General features: G+C 64.0%; 1 protein-coding gene across 1 annotated transcript; it reads right to left on the reverse strand.

Annotated features, from left to right (window-relative positions):
• Positions 1–2479: 2479 nt before the first annotated feature.
• Positions 2480–17962, reverse strand: TFAP2E (transcription factor AP-2 epsilon). Its single transcript, XM_038557562.1, has 7 exons — positions 17936–17962; positions 16893–17357; positions 16423–16474; positions 5298–5520; positions 3890–4008; positions 3306–3447; positions 2480–2759 (listed from the first exon to the last, which is right to left on the reverse strand). The coding sequence occupies exons 1-7, from the start codon at positions 17960–17962 to the stop codon at positions 2480–2482; spliced, it is 1308 nt and encodes a 435-aa protein (XP_038413490.1).
• Positions 17963–20113: the final 2151 nt, after the last annotated feature.

Here is a 20113-nt window from a genome sequence, read left to right on the forward strand (position 1 = left end):
TTTCTCTAAATGAACGTAAACTCCAAAAGCTGATGCTTGCCCAACTCTCCCATTTAATCCACATCTACCTGCTTTGCAAAAAAGAGGCTGCACAATCTGTCTGTATATACTTGAATTATCATCTGCTTCTCCTTAGGGAAAGACCCAGTTTATCAGAGGCTAAAACACAGTTTTTCCCGCCTGTGGAATAACGAACAAACCTTACTGGGAGGAACCAAATGCTGAGACCCCATTAGAAGCTTCTTAGGCCACCTATGTTCTCCTCCGTGCGTTCCTTCCTCTGCACTGTCCCCACCTTGACTGTATACTGGGGGACCAGAGCCTTGGACCTGCTCCGCTCCCTGCGCTCTGCAGAGGGCCCGTGGGGCAGTGGGAGTGGAGGCGCGGGATGAGACCCGCCTGCACGAGTCCCTTTTGCTCGCTCTGTGACCTTTGTCAAGTTATGCTAAGATAGACTTTTCCCATATCTAAAATAAGACTTGGTTAGGACTCCGTGGTTAACAGGGCAAGTTGTCCAGCCCCGAATAACTCATAATAATAACCGGTTTCCTCCTTGTCCACCTTAGAGACACTTAACAGCCTTTTATTGGTTTACTACGTGCTAAGCATTACGTGCTATCTGTCGACGTGTTCTCTCAGCTTCTCATTGTCCCCAACAGCTTCTGTAGTCGGGGGTCTGTGGCCGGGCCCAGGGCTTTGGCGGAAGCAGAACACCCACACTTCCAGCCTCCCCTGCAGTCCTCCCGTCCTACGGACGCGATGAGGCAGTGGCCCTTCTCTGCAGAAGAACGCACATCCTTGGGCCTTTGCCCGAGGGGACGGTGCCTAGAGCTACGCTCCCTCCACTTCCGCAGAACTCCACATCTGTGGCCACACCACCTGCAAGGAACTGGCTGGAGAACATTCCCGACAACGCGAACAGCGGGCGCTGTGGCCCCCGTGAGGCGTGAGACTAAGTGGTCACTGCAGGAACAGGCAGGAAGCTAGTGTGGCCGGAGCCCAGGGGATGGTGAGGAGCAGAGCTTAAGGGCACCGGGGGGTGGGGGGGGGGGGAAGGTTGAGCGTCTGCCTTCGGCCCAGGGCATGACCCTGGGGTCCTGGGATCGAGTCCCGCGCCCCGGCCAACAAGACCAGCGCCCAGGCCTTCTGATGGGTTGGCTGGAGGGGTGGGACTCCCCAGTTTCCGGCGTAAGCAGCTGGGTGGAGGGGAAGTGTGGCCGAGGTCGGATTGGGGGACCCGAGTCACGCGCCCCATTTTGGACGGACATCTGAGACCCTGTGAGTCCCGGGGAGACGTCGCACGTGCATGGGCACCGCAAACCTGGAGGGCAGAGAGGCGCCGCCAGGGAAGGTCACACCGAGAGGTCAGAGGAAACTGGGCGTGGGGAGCCAGAGAAGAGTCGCCGAGGAGAAGGTGGTCGGTCGCGTCGGGTGCCCCTAAGTCCAGAACCGGACACTGCAGCCGTCGGTGACCTTGCTAGTGGGTGGCAGCAGGCTGCTGCGAAGGAAGCCAGGCCGAGGCAGGCGGGGGAGAAAAGTGGGGGTGACGGGGGGACGGGGGCCTGTCACAGGCCTGAACCGCAGGGGACTGAACGGGACTGCTTGGGGGGCTGACGTGGTAGGGGCCTGTGCACAGAGGAGGGAAGAGCCGCCCGAGGATCGGACTCAAGAGAGTGGCCAGGTTAGCGTGGGACACACGCGGGGTCCCCGCATCCCTACTGCCGCAGACCCCCCAGCGACGCCCTGGTGCCGGGTCACACGCACCGACAGGCACACGGTCGCCTTTGCACGGAGGCTGCCAATCAGGAGTCCACGGCCCTGGCCCCCCAGACAGAAGGAACAGGAGTCCATGGGCCTGGGACTCGTGGCAAAGCCGGTAACGGCGCCACCTGCCCCTGGCGCTCCCACTGGTGCCCTCAGCACCCCCATGACTCCCCGAGGGCCCGTGCCCACCTGGGGCCCCACCGCGGCCTGGGCTACAGACGCGGTAAAAAGCTTTTATTAAGAAAATGGGGGAGCGACCGGAGAGTCGCAGGGGTGCAAGGACGGCGGGGTCCAGACAAACGGCAGCAGGTACAAAATCTCGGCCCCGGCCCCGTGTCCCCCGGAGCCCCCGGCCCCCTGCAGTCCCGCTCCAGGGCCTCTGCGCAGGACACAGTGAGCGCGTCCTCGGGTCGGGACAGGGGGGCTGCACCCTTTCTTAACCCTGCGCATCTGGGGACGACGGCCACTGCCCCACTGCCCGGGACAGACAGGCCTCTGATGGCTGCCGTCCTGGAGGAGGAGGCGCCTTCCTCCCCCCATCTGGGCCGCCCCGTCCTCAGGCCGCCGGCTGCCCCCTTCCCCTCCAGTGCCCCAAGCCAGGCCCTAGCTGCCGCCCGGGCAGCGGCACGCAGGTGGCGGCTGGGGGGCAGCCCCAGGGGTCCCTGCACCCGGGTCCCCGCCGCCTGCAGCTCTGAGCCCCCGGGGCCGCCGGGCGTCACTTGCGGCGCTTGGCGTCCTTCCCCGGGGCCTCGGGCTCCCCGGGCCCGCCGGCCGGGCCTGCAAACATCTGGTCCAGGCCCTTGAGCGACTCAAGCAGGTAGTTCTGGAAGGCGGTGAGCGCGGCGCAGATGGCCGGCCCGCCGAAGCCGTGCGTGAGCAGGCTGAAGTGCGTCAGGCGGCCCTGCACCCCCGGCTCCAGCAGCAGGCCCGGGCGGCTGGCGCCCAGCGGGGAGCGGTCCTGCGCCATCAGGTCGGCGAACTCCTTGCAGATCTGCCTGCCGGGGAGGTGCGGGCGTCGGGACAGAGGTCGCACCCACTGCCGGGGGCTGCCGCACCCACCCCCGGGGCCGCCGCTGCTCGCGGCCGCGCCCAGAGCCTCACACCCGCCGTGGTCACGGCTGCTCCCCGGCCTCCCGTCGCAAACACCCTGAGCTTCACGGATTTGGGGAGAACGGGGAACCTTCCGGAAGTGGCCTCGGGATGGCAGCTGGCGGTGGGCACGACGGAGGACTCGGTGCTGCGCCCCCTGCGCCCGCTGTCCTCGTGCCAACAGGTGCTGTCACCCAGCAGCCGCGGGGACGAAGCTGGGGTGCGAGGCGCGCCCAGTCCGTGGCCGGGATTAGGGTCCTGCACCCGGCACGTGGCTCAGGCCGGAGCCCAAGGCCTCACGGTCCCGGGGACCCGGCCGCGTGGCTGCTCAGGGATCGGAGGCCTGGGCAGGAGGCTGGGGTGGCACCTGCTGGGGACTGCGCGGCGCCCGGAGGCTCCGTCGCAGGGGGGGCCACGGGGTGGGGGGACAGGGCGCGGGGCAGGGTGCTCACCTGGCGGCCAGCAGCATGCTCTTGCGGCCGGGCAGCTGCGCGGGCTCGGCGTGCTGGCGGCTCACGTACTCCGCCGCCGCCTTGGCCGGGAACTCGGTCTCGCACACGTAGCCGAAGTCTCGAGCCAGGTGCACGGCCTCTCCTGCGGGTTGCGCACAGCGTGGGGCCTGGAGCCCGGGGCGCGCACCCCAGCCCCAGCCCCGGCCGGCTGCACCTGCGCCTGCTTCCGTGGCTTCCCTCCCTGCACACCCCGCTGCCGCCCCTTGGGGCCCCCGAAGCCCTGGGGCGGCAGGCGAGCTCACCAGGGGCCCAGGCTCCCGGCGACTGACCCACGGTCCCCGGGCTCCGGGCGACTTACCCAGGGTTCCGGCCTCCAGGAGACTGACCCAGGGTCCCGGCCTCCAGGAGACTGACCCAGGGTCCCCAGGCTCCAGGAAAGGGATGCTTGCGCCCCCTCCCCTCACCACGTGCAAGCCCCGGCCACCACCGCCCCCGTCCACAAGGCCCGCACACGCCCGTCTGCGTGGACGCTGCGTCGGGGCAGTCCCGCCCAGCTCGGTCACACGCCCCCAGGCCGCGCTCACCTTCCACCAGGGAGGTCAGGAGCGTCACGTTGGCGGCCTTGCGACGGCCGGCGGGCAAGTTGAGCCCGATCTTCTCCAGGCGCTCCCTCAGGCAGCGGCCCCCGTTCTTGGACTTGGCCCTTGGCGTCGAGGGGACAGACGGACACACAGACACCGTGAAGGCCACAGAGAGGCGCGTGGCTGCGCCAGCCCAGCAGGGCCCCGCCGCCCCAACCCCTGCGGCCCCCTGGGGCCCCTCCAGCCCGGGCCCAACCTCTTCCCAACCTCACTGGCTGTGCGGCCGAGATGGGGCTGGGGGGCCTGGGCCATGGCTCCAAGAGCCCCCCATTTCTCTCTAGGCCCCTCCATGGCAGCGGGGACAGCCGGGGTGCGGGAGGACCGACGGGGTCTGGGGGGCTCCCCCCACTTTAGCACAGGAGCCGAGCCACATGGTCACCAGGGGACAAGGCATAAGCACGCATCCACATGGACACGCACCCCAACAGACCCACACGCAGAGAGCGACACAGGAACACACGTTCACGCCAGCCAAGGTCCCAGGGACACATGTACAGACACGCATGGACTCCTACGAGCCCCCCGGGGAGCCCAAGGGGGCCGGGAACGGCGAACCCCCAGACCTGCACAACGCAGCTTCCGTGTGGGGCTGCGCACAGGTAAACACACACCTGCCCGTCTCTGCGAGCACACATGGTCACACGGCGAGGGACACACTCTAGAGACACAGGAAACACAGACTTCTGGGTGCCCCCCACCCCCCACCATCCTCAGACACATCGAACCCTGGGGACCCGGGGGGGGTTGCTCAGGTGGTTGAGCGTCCGCCTTGGGCTCAGGTCGTGACCCCGGGGTCCCGGGATCGAGCCCTGTGGGCCCCTGCTCCCGGGGAGCCTGCTTGTCCCTCTCCCTCTGCCGCTCCCCCTCTGACATCTCTCCCTCTCTGTATTTCTCTGTCTCAAATGAAGAACTAAAATCTTAAAAAACCAAAAGGCACAAGAAACTCGTGGCCCCGAAGCACAAATACCCTGGGTAGGGTTCCCCGGGACAGGGACCCACACAGACACACAGACGCCAAGGAAGACGGTGCACGGACCTCCAGACCAGAGGCCTGTGCTCCACGGGGGGCAGGGAGCCCTTTGGGGCCCTTTGGGGGCAAGGATGAGGACGGCATTTCTCTTCGCCAGACCCAGCCCGGTCCGCTCTGACACGGGGAGGTCGTCTGTCCCCTGCCTGCGGCCGGGCCTCTTCGTCCACCTGCCCCCAGCCCCGGGCCAGTGGGAGCCGCTAGGGCCCCGGCCTCCCCCAGAACATGCACGGGTCCCCACGGACGCGCAGGTGGCGAGGGGCTGCGGCCCAGGGTGGGGTGGGCCCCGGGGGCTCGGCCAGGAGCTGTGGCTGGCCGTCTTACCTGCGAAGGACACCACCCAGGAGGGACGCATTGAGGCACTCGGGAGGCGACAGTCGCCGCTGGACCTCCCCCACCGTCACCTTGTACTTGGACGTGGAGCTGAGCAGCGACAGGCGGCCTGGCACCGAGCAGAAGACCTCGCTGGGGTTCACGACGCCACCACCCAGGCCGTCTTTGGGCAGCGAGAGGGCCGCCAGGCCGCTGGCTTTGGGGGGCACAGGGGCTGCAGACGGAAGCAAGAGCGGGGGCGTGGCTGAGCCGGACTTTACGGAAGGGGACACTGAGGCCCGCGGGTGAGCGGGACTCCCCGAGTCCACGCAGCGGACGGGCGGGGCAAACGGCCGCGGGGCTCCCCTCTCCTGTGCTCCCCGCACCTGTTCCCCTTCCCGAGCTGGCGGGCGCCCCGTTGGGACCCCGACGGCTGCTGCAGAGTCCGGGTGTCCGGGCAGGTGCAACCCGAGGGAGGGGGACCCGGAGGCGGGACTCCAGGCCAGGCCAGTGGGGTCTGTGCCAGGAGCCCGCCACTCCCCCTGCCTGCTTCGGGGGGGGGGTGTCTGGGGACTTTGGGGTCCCTCACAGGGTGGGACGGGTCCGGCCCCTTTAGGGCCCTGTCGCCCTTCCCGCCACGTCACTGTGGGCCGCTCAGGGACACCGGAGTGAAGACACACACCCCACGGGCCGCCCCAAAGCTCTCTGCCTCCTAATCCGCGTGGGGCGGTGAAGGGACTCTCAGAGGTTTTCTTTTATTTTTCTTTCTTATTTATTCATTTGAGAGAGAGACACAGAGGGAGCACAAGCAGGGGGAGAGGGGGAAGTAGGCTCCCTGCTTGATGCAGGACTCGATCCCAGGACCCCAGGATCATGACCTGAGCTGAAGGCAGATGCATAACTGACAGAGCCACCCAGGCGCCCCCAGAAATTAATTTTCCTAAAACCTCCCCGGAGGGAGCACCTGGGGCACCTGGGCGGCTCAGCGGGTGCAGCGCCCCCTCTTGGTCTCAGCTCAGGTCATGATCTCAGGGTCGGGAGTTCAAACCCCGTGTTGGGCTCCACACCGGGCGTGGAGCCTGCTTCAAAACAAAACAACTCAGAAAAAACACCCCCACTTGGATAATCCTGATTCCAAAAGAAAGTTCTCTCTGTGGTCTAACCTCCATCCAGCTGCTTAGCCTCAGGGGAAGGGAGAGCCTCGGGGGAGAAAGCAGCCCGGGGTGGGGGGGCTGCCTGGGAAGCCTGAGGCCAGCAGCTAGTTCAGTAGCACCCACCACACTCTGCACTCGCACGGGTGATGTTGCGGGATCCTGAGCACAGCCCACGAGGGGCCCGTGTCTGCTGCTCCCATTTTGCAGCTGGGGAGAGTGAGGCCCGGAGAGGGGAGGCCACAGAGCCGCCAGGCGGGGCACCGGGAGCAAGCCCTGCACGCGGGTCTGCGAGGCAGCACCGCAGTCCTGCAGCCATCCAGCAACCGCTTGTGAGGCCCGCATGCCAGGGCATGAGAGGCAAGCAAGGCTGGGGACACGGGGGTGCATTCGCACCCGCACCCGGACACCCAGCCAGGCCCCGGGTGCCGCCCTCCGCACCGCCCCCTCCCTCCCGGCACCGCGTCCTCCTGCACCCACGGGCCCAGGGCCCCTCCCATGCACATCACCCTCCAGACTAAGATCGGCGCTGCCCATCACGCCCCTTGAGTCAAATCCCAGCTTCCTTGCCGTGGCCAGAACGACGTGGCCCATCCTTCGGCGGGCGTCAACTGCACACAAGGGCTTGACACCCACAGCTCTGCGAGGTCTGTGCTATTACGTCCCCACTGCACGTCGGAGAAACAGAGAGTCCAGAGGGGTTCAGACGGACGGCATAGCAGGCGGGGAGCACAGACGGGTCCTGGGCCCTGATCAGACTCCAAAGTCCACATCCTTAACCATCCTAGCACCTGCCAGGTGACGCCCTCGTTCGCCCACTTTGCGTTCTGGCCACTGCCCGGGCCCCCATTTGTCCTTTAGGCTCTTGACCCAGACTGACCAGCAAAAATATACTGTCCTATATATACGCATATAATTTATATATACATAGACTATAAATTTAAGTTTTCTAGTAGCCCCATTTTTAAAAAGCAAAAAGAAATGTGAGGTTAATTTTAATATTTTTATTTTACCCCAATATGCCAAAAACACTATCATGGAAGCACGTAATCCGTATTTTAAAGATTATTAATGAGCGATTCCACATTCTTTCCTTGTACTTAGCCTTCAAAATGCGACGCACGCCTTACATTTCCAGCGCATCTTAATTCGCACAAGCCCCGTTGCCGGTGCCCAACAGCCACAGGTGCCTAGTGGCTCTAGACGTCGAAGGGGGGCGGCAAACAGGTAGCCAGTGAGCAAGGTGTGGGGGACAGGTGCCGCCCTATGGAAACCTGCTACTCGGCTGTTGGTGATCACACAGGACACACCAACGTGGCCAGGACTCCTGGCTGGTTTGGTTACCGATGACTCCAGGATTTGGGATTTCTTTGTGAAGGCTCTGGATTCTTAGAGCCTGGCAACCAATCCCAAGTCTTAAAAAAAACCCAGCACAGGCCAAAGGGAACATGGGGGAGTGCCACCTGCGAAGGGGGGCCACTAGGCTATGAGCTCTTCGAGCCGCACAGAAGGACTCCGTGCTCCTGAGCAGGCCCCTCCGTCCCCAGCCTCAGTGCGGGCACCATCTGCGCCCCCAGCCTCCCAGCCCCGTCTAGACCTGGCCTCCTCGCCCTGAACCCCCACCCCAGCTTCCATGGCTCTTCCTCCCCGACCAGGAGGGTGCCTGGACGGCAGGGCCTCAGCACAAGCGGGTATCAGTGCCTGTGGGATGAGTGAGCGGAGCAGCCTGAACGGAGAGGGGGGCATCCCTGTCCTTTCCATTGGTAGTGAAACCACCCCTCAGGCACGGGCCAGGAGGTCAGAGAGGTCACGAGTGGAAGAAGAGAAAAGCGCAGGATGTGTAGGGGGTGAGCAGCACACGTCCCACTGCAGGCAAGTCCCCATCCCGGGGCAGGACCCCAGGGGGAAGCAAAAGAGCCACGTGCCCTGGGAAGCACCAGAAACTCATCTAGCAAGATGAACGGTATTTTACTGCAGGTTATAACTTTAGGGGGGGCAGAAAGCGAGAGATTGAGAGAGAGAGAACCTTAGGCAGACTCCAGGCTCAGCGCGGAGCCTGACCTGAGGCCCCATCTCACACCCCTGAGGTTCCGACCTGAGCTGAAACCGAGAGGGGGACACAACCGACTCTGCCGCCCAGGCGCCCCTTTAATGCCGTATATTTTTAAATTAATGTAAACAAGATTTTAATTAGAAACAGTCTCGGAGGGTGGGGATGCCTGGGGGGCTCAGTCAGTTAAGCGCCTGCCTTGGGTTTAGGTCATGATCCCGGGGTCCTGGGATCGAGCCCCAGGTCTGGAGCCTGCTTCTCCCTTTCCCTCTGCCGCTCCCCCTGCTTGTGCGCGCGCTCTCTCTCTCTCAAATAAATAAATAAAATCTTAAAAAAAAAAATAGAGTCTCTGATCCTGCTCTTGGCCCCACCCTGCCTCATGGACCTTTCATTTAAAAATTTTTTTATCTTAACATTTTATTTATTTAAGAGAGAGCACGCACAAGCAGGGGGGTGGCGACAGAGGGAGAGGAGGAGGGGGAAGCAGGGTCCCCGCTGAGGAGGGAGCCTGACATGGGGCTCGACCCAGGCCCCCGAGATCGTGACCTGAGCCAAAGGCAGAACGCCCAACCGACTGAGCCACCCAGGCGTCCCCACCGTGGACCCTTCCTTGACCGCAGCCTCCTCCCGGGGTGACGGGCCAAGGCGTCCTAGCCCAACGGGCCCGTGACACTGGGCTGACAGTGTGCCATCCCCACCTCCTGCTCTGGCGCCTCCCGAGCCTGTGCACAGCTTCCCTGCTCACCTGTGTCCCTCGTCCCCTGTGTCCCTCTGCCACGAGGAAACCTCATCTGGGTGATGGAGCTGTTCCCTATTGCAGTGGTTGCACGACTATGTGTTGACATTTGTCAAAATGCAAAGACACGTGCCTTTAAGGTTACCTACACCTCAAGCTTGACTTAAAAAAAAAAAAAACCAAACCAAACAACTCTACAAATCCATGAAATAAAAAGAAAAAGAAGGGTGGAATGACCGGCCTCCCTCTCGCATGACCCCGAAGGCAAAGGAACAGAAATAAGTCAGAAGGAATAGAAAATTCTGTCCTCCAGCCCCACTGTGTTCCGACCAGGGGCTCCCCAAGGCCAGGCCCCGGGAGAGGCCGCGCACATGGAACAGGTGGCGGCACAAACCGTGACGCCCGGCGTGGACGGGGCTCCGGGGTCAGACTGGCAGGTGCCCCCCCACCCCCCCGCGTGAGGCCCGGTCCCTGCTGCGCAGTCACAGCTTCCGTGGTCCTGGGTGCAGCGGGAACATGGCCCCAAGTGAGCCGATGGCTGCGAGGGCCTCAGCTCCTGATGGGAGTTCGGCTCAGGGCCTGCGCCAGGTTAATGCAGATCCAGGTGCCACCGGCGTAGGTGTGCGACAGGTAGACGCGCGCACGCGCATGTGTGTGTGTCTGTGTGTGTGAAAGGAAGTCCAGGCTCTGTGCCTTTCCCCGAGCCCCAGGATCTTTCCCATTTTCCTTGGGGCCTCTTCCCTCCAAAATGGCAAGAGGGGGATGCCTGGGGGGGGCTCCGCAGTTGAGCAGCTGCCTTAGGCCCAGGGCATGACCCCGGGGTCCTGGGATCGAGTCCCGCGTTGGGCTCCCTGTAGGGAGCCTGCTTCTCCCTCTGCCTGGGTCTCTGCCTCTCTCTCTCTCTGTGTCTCTCATGAATAAATACAATTAGAAAGAAAGAAAGAAAGAAAGAAAGAAAGAAAGAAAGAAAGAAAGAAAGAAAGAAAGAAAAGAAAAGAAAAGAAAAGAAAAGAAAAGAAAAGAAAAGAAAAGAAAAGAAAAGAAAAGAAAAGAAAAGAAGTGGCACGAGGAATGGGAACCAAGGCTGGGGAGGCGGTGGCGTGAGAAAGGGACAGTCATGAAGGTAGAATGAAAGCAGCACAGACTGCAGAGCAGGGACACTGGTGCTTGGCTCCCCGACCGCCTGACGCCCGTGGCGTCCTCCCTGCCTCCCCGGCCTCCCCCCACGGCACAAGCACAAGCCTTCCACACGCACACACTCCTACCACCAACACCAGAGCTCCTGGTCGTCCAGCCGGTCACACAAGACACCCACTTGTCTACACGCTGCGTCCACGGCGGGCAGCTACGGTCCGAGCACCGAATCTGGGGAGGAGGCAAAAGACTCTCCCAGGAAGCGGACTGAAATTTCAATTCCGTCTAGAAGCAAAGGCAGGAAAAAACTCCCTGTGCCCCTGGCCTGGGGAGTGGGTTCCAAGGCTCAACCCTGGAACCACGATCCGTAAAAGAAAAGAGTGATAAAGCGGGACCTCAGCAGAATTGTGCACCTCTGCACCTCGGAAGGCACTATTTAAAAAAAATGGAAAGACAAATCATGAACTTGAAGGAAACAGTAGAAAATCACATATGTGATCAAGGAGGCCGACGCTCAACCCCTGGGCCACCCGGGCGTCCCTAAATAAATTAATCTTAAAAAGAAAAAAAAGACAATGTCAAGTGTAGGTGAGGCCGGAGCCCTGTTGTTGGAGCAGAAATGTGGAACAGAACATTCTGGGAAGCAGCGTGCCAGGCCTGTAGGAAATTAAATACCAACTTACCGTGACGCCCAGGATGTCACCACCCGGGATTTACCGAAGCGCCATGAAAACACAGGTGTGCACACAGACGTGTGTGAGTGATCGGAGCAGCATGAGCACGGCAGCCCGAGGGTGCAAAATCCCGAGCGCCCAGCAACGGGTGACCCCGCACGCCGCGGGGTGCGGCCCCACAACACAAGGAAACAAGGGACCCAAGCAGAACTACTCACACCTGCCTGACACAGGTGAGCCTCCAAAACACTACACAGGGAGAAGTTGCTGGATGCACCCCTGGCATGTTTATGGATTCCACGGATGCAGCGTGTCTGGAAATGGGGCCGCCTTGGGCGGGAGTGAGGATGAGCCACAGGCAGAACGCAGAGATCTCAGGGTGATGCACAGGCCGTGGGCCGAACGCTGGGAATGACGGCTACAGGACTCTGTACATTGACTAAAAATCATCGAATTATACCATTACATGGCTGATTTCAGGAATGTACATTTTTGACTGCAGTGGCTGCGTGACGAAGGCAGGCTCCTGCCCGAGCTTGCAGGGCCCCCCGCTGCGAGAGGCACCCGGGAAACCTTGGCTCTACAGGCACCTCCAGGGCCTCTGATGCCTGCGGTTCCTCAGCCCACACTCAGGGTGCATGGGGGCAAGGGGTGCGGCTGGAGAAGGCAGACGGGTGGGGAGGCCACCCTGCCCAGCCCACTACCCCCCGACCCACTGGCTAAGTTTCCTTCCCACTAACTAACCTGGGCTCACCTGCCCGCCCTCCTGGCCTCAGCCACCACCCAGACCCCCACCTGCTCGGCACTGGGCCTCCCCTCTCCTTCTGGGGCGACCAGGGCCCGGGAGGCAAGTGAGGCAGGAACGTGCAAGTGCCGGGTCCCCTCCTCTCTCTACGTGAAACTCTGATTTTTTGTTCATCATGGATTTGTGGCAAGTGCTTCCTATTTTAAAATACTGCACTAAGAGGGACGCCCCAGGGGGCTCAGTGGTTGAGCGCCTGCCTTCGGCCCAGGGAGTGACCCAGGTTCCTGGGATCGAGTCCTGCATCGGGCTCCCTGCATGGAGCCTGCTTCTCCCTCTGCCTGTGTCTCTGCCTCCCTCGCCTTCTGTGTCTCTCGTGAATAAATAAATAAATAAATCTTAAAAAAAAAAGTCAGTGGGGTCCAATAAAGAGAAAACCATTTTAAAAAATATATTTCAAATAAATAAATAAATAAATAAATAAATAAATAAATAAATAAATAAATTTTAAAAATGCTGCACCGCTAAGATATGTCATCCACCTGAGGCGCTGGGTGGCTCGTTGGGTTAAGCACGTGACTCCCGACCCCAGCTCAGGTCATGCTCTCAGGAGCCCCGATGCATGCTCTCAGGGGCCCTGATGCCCCTGAGTGGGGCTCCGTGCTCAGCAGGGAATCTGCTTAAGGATTCTCTCTCCCTTTCCCTCCGCCCCTCCCTCCACTTGCACTCTTTCTCTCTAATGCAAACAAATAAATATTTTTTTAAAATATATTTATATTGATCCAATCCTTGCCTCAAAGGTGAGCACTTCGCTCTCCGCACCCGAGGCCTGGCCCTGCGGAGATTCACCCGGAAGCCCGCAGCCTCCTGGAGCCCCAGAGCCAAGGACAGTGGAGGGGACGGTGGCCGTTGACTTCAGCCCCTTCCTGGAGACCCTGGGTTGGACCACAGAGCCCAGCAGGAAGGCCCGTCCCCAGGCCCAGCTGACCAGCCACCTTCTTGGAAGGGAGGCGTGATTCGTCTCAGTTCTCCTCCCTGCACCGCGGCCCCCCAGCTGCGGCTGGACAACCTGGACCCACGCAGACTAGGCGGCCTGGCCCTACCCGCGTGGAGGGCCTTTGCACGTGCTGTGTCTCCTTGGGGGACAGTAGCTTGGCCGGATGTCTCTGCAGCGCACTCTGACTTCAAACCCCGTCACACATTCATTCAACAAACCCCCGTGGAACACCTGGAAGACCCGCGCTCACCTCTCCTGGAGGAAGCCCCCAGCCTCAAGCACTCAGCTTCCTCCTCGTCTCACACCTCTCCGTGTTTCTCCACCAGACAATACTCCCCCCAGGTCTGGCCCCCGCCAGCCCCCATTGCTCGGCAGGTTGCAAAACCGGGAGTACCTGACTTGGGCAGTAGATGCAGCGCTCGCAGCCTCTCCTCTCCTCTGTGCCCCCCACACCCAGGGGCCCCCACACCCAGGGCCAGCAGGCCAGCACCCCGTCCCAGGGGGGTCCTGGGCGCAGGCTTGGCTCCTCCTTCCCCCTGCAGGCCGAGTGCCTGGGGCAGCGAAGGTTTCACAGCCAAGGTCAGGCTCCCCTCATCGAACCCCCACTCGGCTTCTGGGGTTTGGTGCCCAGGACCTCAACCCGAGCGGCCCTCTGGTGGGGCTGCGGAGCCGCACAACCGACACAGCGAGCCCCGCCCGACTCACCCCCCCCCGTCCAGGGGGCCAGGGCCCGGCCGCCTCCCGTGGGTGACAGAGGCCCGAGGGCCGTCTGGGTGTCGCCGCAGCTGTCGCGTGGTCCGGAGGGCCCAGGAGGACACCAACCGGCCGCCCGGGGTCTTGCGGAGACAGAGACGGTGCAAGTCCCTGAGGAAACTGCTCACACCCGGCCACCTGCTTGGCCGCCGGGTCAGGGCCTGGGGACAGCTTTGTGGGCCCTGTCCCCTGCTCCCTGGTGCTGCCACGGAAGGCCCAGCTCGCACCTGGGGACCCAGGCGCTCCCTCCGCACGAGCCTGGCTCCCACCCCTCTCTCTTGGCCACTCCGCTCCCGGGTGAGCCACGTTGGCCCAGGGGGGCACCCAGGTGGCCAAGAGCTGGCACTGTGTGCGGTGCAGGGGATGTGCACGCCCCACCCCCGGGCCCAGCGGGCACCAGCGCCCACCCCCCCCAGGGCCCAGCAGGTACCCGCACCCCCCCAGGGGCCCAGTGGGCACCAGCACCCACCCCCCCAGGCCCTAGCAGGCACCAGCGCCCATCCCCCCCAGGGCCCAGCGGGTACCAGCACCCACCTCCCCCCAGGGCCCAGCGGGCACCCGCACTCACACCCCCCCCCAGGGCCCACTGGCCACCAGCGCCCCCCACCAGGGCCCAGTGGGGAACCAGCACCCACCCCCGGTCCCCAGGGCCCAGTGGGCACCCACATCCACATCTGCTCCCCAGGGGCCCAGCGGGCACCCACACCCACCCCCGCCCCCCCGAGGCCCAGCAGGCACCAGCACCTGCACGGCCCAATGGGCCCAGTGGGTCACACTCAGGACAATCCCGCGGTCCTCCCTGTGGTTCTGGAGCCACTGTTGGGGAGCCCGGTGCCTGCCTGGAACCCAGAATATATGGCAGCTCCCATCCTTTGAGAGAAACCATGTCCGGGCCAATCCAGGGCCTCGTCACCGCCAGTCTCCTGGCCGGGGCCTGGCTCTGGACTGGAGGTCAAGGCACTCTGAGCCCCAGCGGAGCCTTCTACGACTTCCCGCGGAGAGGTTCGCAGGCTCCGGGCATGCTTGGGATGGGGGGGGGCTGGCCCCCAGGGAGTCAGTGAGCCTAGTCCCCCTCCCTACCCCATTCCAGGCCACCCCCTGGGCAGAAGTGGGGAGCTGGGGACCGCAGCCACACTGTCTGTCCGGGGCGGGACGCAGCCCAGCCGCAGGCCCTTGCCAAGCGCAGATGGAGCTCTTCCGTCCTGCGTGTTCCCAAAAGTCCACTAAGTCAGGGCCGCATCCACCACCTCAGCGGCTCCTGGAAGCCGGTTTGGTTTCCCCTCCACATCCCTGCATCCGGGTGACACAGGCCAACACTAAGAGGCCCTTCTCTTCCAGGCTCGGGGCCTGTACCCCCACACTCTAGGCTGGCCAACTAGCTCTCCGCCCCTGGCAACCCAGCCCCGGCCCCTGGAGGGTCAGGCCTCACGCCCCATCCTACCCCAGCCTCAGCCCAGCCTCCCCCGAGAACAGGTGAAGTGCAAACGATGCCTGGGCTTGAAACGGCTCTTTCGGAAAACAACCGGAGCCAAATCCTGAGGGAGCGGCACCTGACCAGGCCCCACAGGCTCGTGTGTGCCATGGAATTCCTCCTGGGGCCCCTGCCCTAAATCTAAGGAGCCCACCCGAAGCCTGGACCCCTCTGACTCTCTGTGTGTCTCTTTCTCTCACTTTCTCACCTTTTCCTGGCACGTCCAGAACTGGGTCCTCCAGCGGGAAAATCCACTGGAGGGCAGGTCTCACGTCCCCAGCTTTCACTAGTGCAGAGACACAGGCACCCCCCAAAAGGCACAGGAATGATTCTCACATGCCTAGAGATCCTCTGGAGCAAAGAACAAACTCCAGGACACAACAAAGACCCTGACACACACAGAGAGACTCCCAAACTCCCAGAAATGTACACCAACATCCTGGGCACGCATCACACACTCAGCAACGGAGACACACTCCCAAGCCAAGAAACACCAGAAAGACACCTGGGAAAGGAACACGCCAGACACAGGAGCCCGAACTCACGCAGGACATCCAGGGGCAGGACATCCCACCCTCGGACGAACACCCCATATATCCACACGCCAAGTCCCATCACCCTAAATGTGGAAAGAGGCTCCGGCAAGAACAGGAAATGCCCCCAGGAAAACCCTCGCTTCCCCCACCCCACTCTGCGGCGGCCAGGCTGGGAAGGAAGGCTCGGAAGCCGGGAAGTGCTGAGGCTCTGGAAGGAGGAGGGCGTTTAGGGAACCCCGGGAACTGCACTCCGTTCGGCCTCTTAGGAATCAGCGAAGTAGTTTAACTCCCACGGCCAGTTAGTTCCGGAGCCCGAGTGCTCCCTCCCCTGGGCAGGGGCGGCCAGGCCCCTCCGTGCAACTCCAGGCCCCCAGCTGCAGTGAGCCCCGGGGGTTCAGTGTGCCCAGGCTGCAGGCTCTGGGGGCCACACCCCGACCTGCCATGTGCCTGAGCTCTGGAGGGGACCCCTCTTTGCCGCCCCGCTCTCTCTCCTGGGCTAGGAAGCTGCCGGCCGCAGCTGAAGCCTGCGGTGCACAGGAGGCAAGCTCCACAGGGTAGGGCCTGCAGCCCGCACCGTGTCCCCGGTACCCGCCAGCCTGCACCGTGTCCCCGTCCCCCTCAGCCCGCACCGCCTCCCCTGTCCCCCCAGCCTGCACCGTCTCCCCCAGTTCCCCCACACACACACCGTGTCCCACAGTTCCCCCCCCGCCCCCCCCCGCAGCCCGCACTGTCTCCCCCATCTCCCTGCAGCTGGCACCATCTCCCCCAGTTACCCCTGCAGCCCGCACTGTCTCCCCTAGTTCCCCCTGCAGCCTGCATCATCTCCCCCACTTCCCCCCTGCAGCCCGCACTCCCCCTCTGCCCCCCGCAGCCACCTGCTGTGCCTTCCTTACCTTTCTTGATCACAGACTGGTCCAGGAAACCCATTCCCGGCTCATCCACGGCCTGAAAATAGGAGAGGCTGTGGTAAGGGTGCTTGGGGACCTAGGCCCCGTCACCTCCCCAGGCCCCACTCCCCTGCGCTCAGCACCCCCATTCGGGGGCGGCCTGGCGGCTGCAGCCCCAATACCTCCCTCTGGCCCGCGACCTTATTTGGAACCTTAGCCGATGCCTGGGCCTCTCTTTGTTGCAGGCACGGCCCCAGCGCACCCCCCTCCCCCCCCCCCCGGGCTCTGGGGCGGGGCCACAGGGGTGCCGGGGCCACGGAGAACTCGGGAAGGGGCTTGGGCTGCCGCGCTTGGAAGGCACCTGCAGCGCCCCTGCTGCGCCCCGACGGCACCTGCTGCGCCCCGAGAGCACCTGCAGCGCCCCGAGGGCACCTGCTGCGCCCCGACGGCACCTGCCGCGCCCTCCCGGGGCTCACCTGCAGGTCCTCCAGGCCGGGGGGCGCCGCCAGCCCCGGGAGGCCAAGGGGCGCTTCGGCCAGGCCGTGCAGGAGGCGGGGCGCGGCGGCGGCGGCGGCGGCGGCGGCGGCGTAGTCGCGGCGCGGGTCGAGGCCCAGGGCGCGGGCGGGCGGCGCCAGGAGGCCGGGCGGCTCGTCGTGGGCGCGGGCGGCGGCGCGGGGCGCGGCCCAGGCGGGCTGCGGGGGCTGCGGCTGCGCCAGGGGGCCCAGGCCGCCGAACGGGTCCGCCGCCAGGTGCGGGAAGGCGGCGGCGTCGGGCGCCGGGCCGTAGGGCAGCGGCGGCTGCGGGTAGGGCGGCGGGAAGTAGGGCGGCTGGAAGTCGGCGGCGGGCGTGTGGCTCAGCGGCGGCGCCGGCCCGTAGGGCGCGGGGGGCAGGGGCGGCAGGCGGGCCCCAACGGCAGCCGCGCCCGGCCCGTCGGGGCGCTCCTGGGGGCGGGGGGCGCGTCAGGCGAGCGGCCGCCGCCCAGGGACCCGCCCCGGGCACCCCCCACCCCGGCCCGCGGGGTCCGACCCGTCCTGCGCGCCCCGCGGGGCCTGGGGTCTCCCTCGGAGCGGCGCGCGGGGGCCCGGGGGCGACACGGGGGATGGCTGGAGGAGGGCGCGGCGGGGCCGGGCCGGGGGTGCCCGGGGCGGGGCGGCGGGCGGGGGGTCCGGCCGCGGGGCCCGGGGGATGCTTACGGGGGTCCGGCCCCGGCCCGGGGGATGCTTACGGGGGGGTCCGGCCCCGGCCCGGGGGATGCTTACGTGGGGTCCGGCCCCGGCCCGGGGGATGCTTACGGGGGTCCGGCCCCGGCCCCGGGGATGCTTACGGGGGGTCCGGCCCCGGCCCGGGGGATGCTTACGGGGGGGGTCCGGCCCCGGCCCGGGGGATGCTTACGGGGGGTCCGGCTCCGGCCCCGGGGATGCTTACGGGGGGTCCGGCCCCGGCCCGGGGGATGCTTACGGGGGTCCGGCCCCGGCCCGGGGGATGCTTAGGGGCCGGCCGCGGCCCGGCGCCGACTCACCATGGCGGGGTAGGTGTGCACCAGCATGGGGCGGCGGAGCCCTCGCCCGACGGCGGGCGCTGCAGGAGGACGCGCGGGGCCTGCGGAGCCCGCGGGGCTGCGGGGGGCGCGGCGGGGGGCGAGGCGGGCGGCGGGCGCTCAGCGGCGGGCGCCCCGGGGCGGGTCCATGGGGGGCGCCGGGCCGGGCGGGCGCGGGGCGCGGTCGGGCAAGCGGGTCCCGGGGCGCCGGCGCCCGCCCTCCGCCGTCTGAGCGCGGCCGCTCCATGCGCTCCAGTTATAGTGGCGGGGGCGCGCTGGGCCTCCAGGGCGCGCATTAAAGAGACACGCGGTGGCCGCTCCTCCCTTCTCCCGGCGACAGTTCAGGGGGAGGCGTGGCGCAGGCGGGACGGCGGGGAGGGTGGCGGGGCGGGAACCGGCCCCAGCGGGGCGCAGCTCTCCCAGCTGTGCGCGAACCGAGAGGGGTTGGAGGCCAGGATGCGGGGGCCTGGCCTGGGATGGGCCCTGTCGCCTTCACTTGCCTTTGAGCAAAGCAAACGCTGCTCCTGCGCATCCTCAGCCTCCTGGCCTGTAAAATGGGTGTCAACCCTTCCAGCAGGCGCCTGGCCCGACTGCGGATGGGGCCTCGGCAACGTGGAAGCAGTGTGAGAGCGGCAGACTCCAGCCACTGGCCCAGGGCACGCGTGTGTCAGCGTGTAACGTGTATGCCTGCGGGTGTGCAGTGCCAGCCCAGGCTCCCTGAGCCGCCTCCAGAGGGGCCCCTGTCCTCAGCCTCCTGACGGCTGGTAAGTCCCAATGCCAAGCCAGGCTCCGAGGAAGCAGGTTGCACAGAGAGACAGCAGGCCAGATGGAGGCTGGGCAACAGGGAGTGTAGGCCTCTCACACCAAGACACTGTTGAGTGACTATGTGTGCAACTGCCCCACTTGGACGGAGTGCAGTCGTCACACTGACATGCGCAGGCTGTGTGCTCGTGTGTCACTGTGGCAGGCGCTGGCCGGCGCTCAAGCACAATCCAGGCCCCAAAAGGTCCTGCACCTTTCCTTCTCCCCACACCCAGCCCTCTCCTCCCGAGAAGCAGGGGCAAGGATGAAAGAAAGGGAAATGAGAGGAATACTAGAGGAGCAGGAATTTCAAAAGCAGGAGGGGGGGGGGCGTCTGGGTGGCTCATTTGTTAAGCATCTGCCTTGGCCTCTGGTCATGGTCCCAGGGTCCTGGGACTGAGCTCCTGTCCTTCGGGCTCCCTGCTCAGCGGGGAGTCGGCCTCTCCCTCAGCCTGTGTACTCTTGCTCTCTCTCTCTCTCAAATAAACACAATCTTTTTTTTTCTCTCTTTAAGATTGCATTTATTTACTCATGAGAGACACACAGAGAGAGGCAGAGACACAGGCAGAGGGAGAAGCAGGCTCCCTGCAGGGACCCCGACTCAGTACTTGATCCCAGAACTCCAAGATCACACTTTTTGAGCCAACGGCAGGCACTAAGCCGCTGAGCCACCCAGGGATCCCACACTTTTTCTTTTCTTTTTTTCCACACTTTTTCTTTAAGATTTTATTTATTTATTCATTAGAGACAGAGAGGAAGAGACACAGGCAGAGGGAGACACAGGCTCCATGCAGGGAGCCCGATGAGGGACTTGATCCCGGGCCCCTGGGGTCACGCCCTGAGCCGAAGGCAGACAGACGCTGAACCACTGAGCCACCTGAGGATCCCAATAAATACAATCTTTAAAACAACTTGAAAAAATAAAAAGCAGGGGCAATCCTGGTGGCTCAGTGGTTTAGCACCGCCTTCAGTCCAGAGCATGATCCTGGAGACCCAGGATCGAGTCCCAGATCGGGCTCCCTGCATGGAGCCTGCTTCTCCCTCTGCCTGTGTCTCTGCCCCCTCCGCCCTCCCGCCCGTGTCTCTCATGAATAAATAAAATCTTAAAAAGAAAAAATAAAAAGCAGAAGGAAGCGAGGAAGCTTCCTTGTTTATTTTTTTTTTTTTTTTTTTTTTTTTTTTTTTTTTTTTTTTTATTTATGATAGTTACAGAGAGAGAGAGAGAGGCAGAGACACAGGCAGAGGGAGAAGCAGGCTCCATGCACCGGGAGCCCGATGTGGGATTCGATCCTGGGTCTCCAGGATCGCGCCCTGGGCCAAAGGCAGGCGCCAAACCGCTGCGCCACCCAGGGATCCCAG

This window comes from Canis lupus, chromosome 15, assembly GCF_011100685.1.
Source record: "Canis lupus familiaris isolate Mischka breed German Shepherd chromosome 15, alternate assembly UU_Cfam_GSD_1.0, whole genome shotgun sequence".
NCBI classification, from domain to species: Eukaryota; Metazoa; Chordata; class Mammalia; order Carnivora; family Canidae; genus Canis; species Canis lupus.